This window comes from Plasmodium falciparum (genome assembly GCF_000002765.6).
Source record: "Plasmodium falciparum 3D7 genome assembly, chromosome: 8".
Lineage (NCBI taxonomy): Eukaryota > Apicomplexa > Aconoidasida > Haemosporida > Plasmodiidae > Plasmodium > Plasmodium falciparum.
Window position 1 is genome coordinate 972501 of NC_004329.3, and position 2500 is coordinate 975000.

Sequence of the window (2500 nt, forward strand, 5' to 3'; positions counted from 1 at the left end):
TTATATATATATATTTTTTTTTTTTTTTTTCTTAATTGTAATATAAATAAAATTAATAAATACATATATAATATATATAATAATAATTATTATAAAGAATAAAATATATTATATATAAATAAGTTGAAATGAAAAAAAAAAGGGGGCTCTGTTTTCATACATAATAAATATAAAGTATAAATATTCCCATCATATATTAAATTATAATATATATAAAATATATATATATATATATATATATAATATATAGTAAATAATATAAGTTGGTTTCTTTTTCCTTTTTTATATGAAAAATATAATTACAAATATTAAAATAAATGTTGCTTATTATTTATTTTATATATTATTAATATTATATTATATTATATTATATTTATATACTATAATATTATATACAAATGTATAAGTAATATTATTTATATATTTTTCATGTATATTTTATTTTTATATTATATATAATAAAATATTGTTAAATAAACAAATATATATATATAAAAAATAAATAAATATACTAATATAATAAAATATTATTAAAATACACATTAAAAATATACCATTTTTTTTTTCTATTAAAAAAAAAAAAAAAAAAAAAAAATCTTTTCCTTTTTTTCTTTTATTATAATTTTAAGAAATATTAAACTTTTATTTATATATATTATTCTTATTTTTTTATAATATATAAATATAAATATAAATATAAATATAAATATATATATATATATATATATTAAAAAGTAAATATATTGATTGTTCTATAACTTATTAATACCAATTTGAAGAAATTTCAAAATAAAAAATAAAGATATAATTTATTATTATTTTAAGAAAAAAAAAATATATATATATATATATATATATATATATATATAATATATATTTATATATATATATGTAACATATATTATATTGATCTTTTATAGAATAAAAGAAAAAATAATATAAGAAAAATTAATTTATTATATTTTTCTCAAGATTAATAAAATATATATATATATAATATATATATTATATTTATGTATTAATCATTAAATTTGATTTTTTAATATTTATTAAAACAATCATATAAAAATATATATATTTAAAAAATGGTGGCTAAAAAAGATAGTACAAAAGTTTCCAAGAAGCTCAAGAAAAAAGTTGTAAAGAAAACAAAAATTGTTAAGGGTTTGAAAAAACAAAAGATGAACAAGAGTACTAAGGGAATTAAATATGTTTTGGATTGTACCAAGCCTGTAAAGGATACAATTTTAGATATAAGCGGATTGGTAATATAAATAAATAAATAAATAAATATATTATATATATATATATATATATATATATATATATATATATATATTTATATTGTTTCTTTTATTTTTATAGGAACAATTTTTCAAGGATAAAATTAAAGTTGATAAGAAAACAAATAACTTGAAAAATAAAGTTGTAGTAACATCTGATGAATATAAAATTTATATCACCGTCCACATACCCTTTTCTAAAAGATACATAAAGGTAATAAAAAAAATGGAAACATAGAATCCTTAAACGGATGTTTTATTAATATATTATGTATATGGATATATAAATATATATATATATATATATATATATGTATGTATGTATGTATGATCATTCATTTACTATATTTATAATTATTTCATTTTATTTTGTTAGTATTTGGCAAAGAAGTATATAAAGATGCACCAAATACGTGACTTCTTAAGAGTTATAGCTAAAGGAAAATTAGCCTACGAATTTAAATACTTTCAATTAAATAATTAAAAGGATAAAATTATATATATGAAGACACAAAAAAATGAAGTAATATTTCCCACATGAAAAAAGGAAAAAAAAAAAAAAAAAAAAAAAGAAAAATTTATATACCTATATATTGTATATTATATATATATATTATATGTATGTATATTTTTTTTTTATATATCCTTTATTTTAATTTTTGAATTAATTAGTACATTTTTAAGACTTGTTATATTTTTATAATTTTCTCTCTATATATATAATATATATATATTTTTATATACCATATATGTTTTTTTTTTTTTTTTTTTTTTTTTTTTTTTTTTTTTTCCCTCATTAATTTCTAAACACATTTTATTAAATAAAAAATAAATAATATCATTTTTATTATATAAATAACTACATTTTATTTTTGTTTATTTATTGGATATGGTATTAAAAAGAAAAAACACACTATAGAAAATATTATAAATATATTTTTTTTTCTTCATGCTAATATTCTTTATAAAAAAAAGAAAAGGTGTGTTTATATTTTATTTCTTAATAATATCAACAAAATGAATTTTTTTTTTTTTTAATTTTTAATACATTTATAAGGATAATTTAATATGACATTACTTATAAGCCCTTCACATAAAGAAGCCAAAAAAAAAAAAAAAAAAAAAATAAATAAATATATATATATATATATATATATATATTTTTACCACTTTAATATGATAAAAAAAAAAAAAAAAAAAAAGAAGTAAAAATAAAT

At 12.6% G+C, this 2500-nt stretch overlaps 1 protein-coding gene across 1 annotated transcript; it reads left to right on the plus strand.

Annotated features, from left to right (window-relative positions):
• Positions 1–1085: 1085 nt before the first annotated feature.
• On the plus strand, positions 1086–1767 carry PF3D7_0821700 (60S ribosomal protein L22, putative; the record flags this gene model as incomplete). The annotated part of the gene is made up of 3 exons (XM_001349272.1): positions 1086–1265; positions 1366–1497; positions 1660–1767. The coding sequence occupies 3 exons, from the start codon at positions 1086–1088 to the stop codon at positions 1765–1767; spliced, it is 420 nt and encodes a 139-aa protein (XP_001349308.1).
• Between the last annotated feature and the right edge of the window lie 733 nt (positions 1768–2500).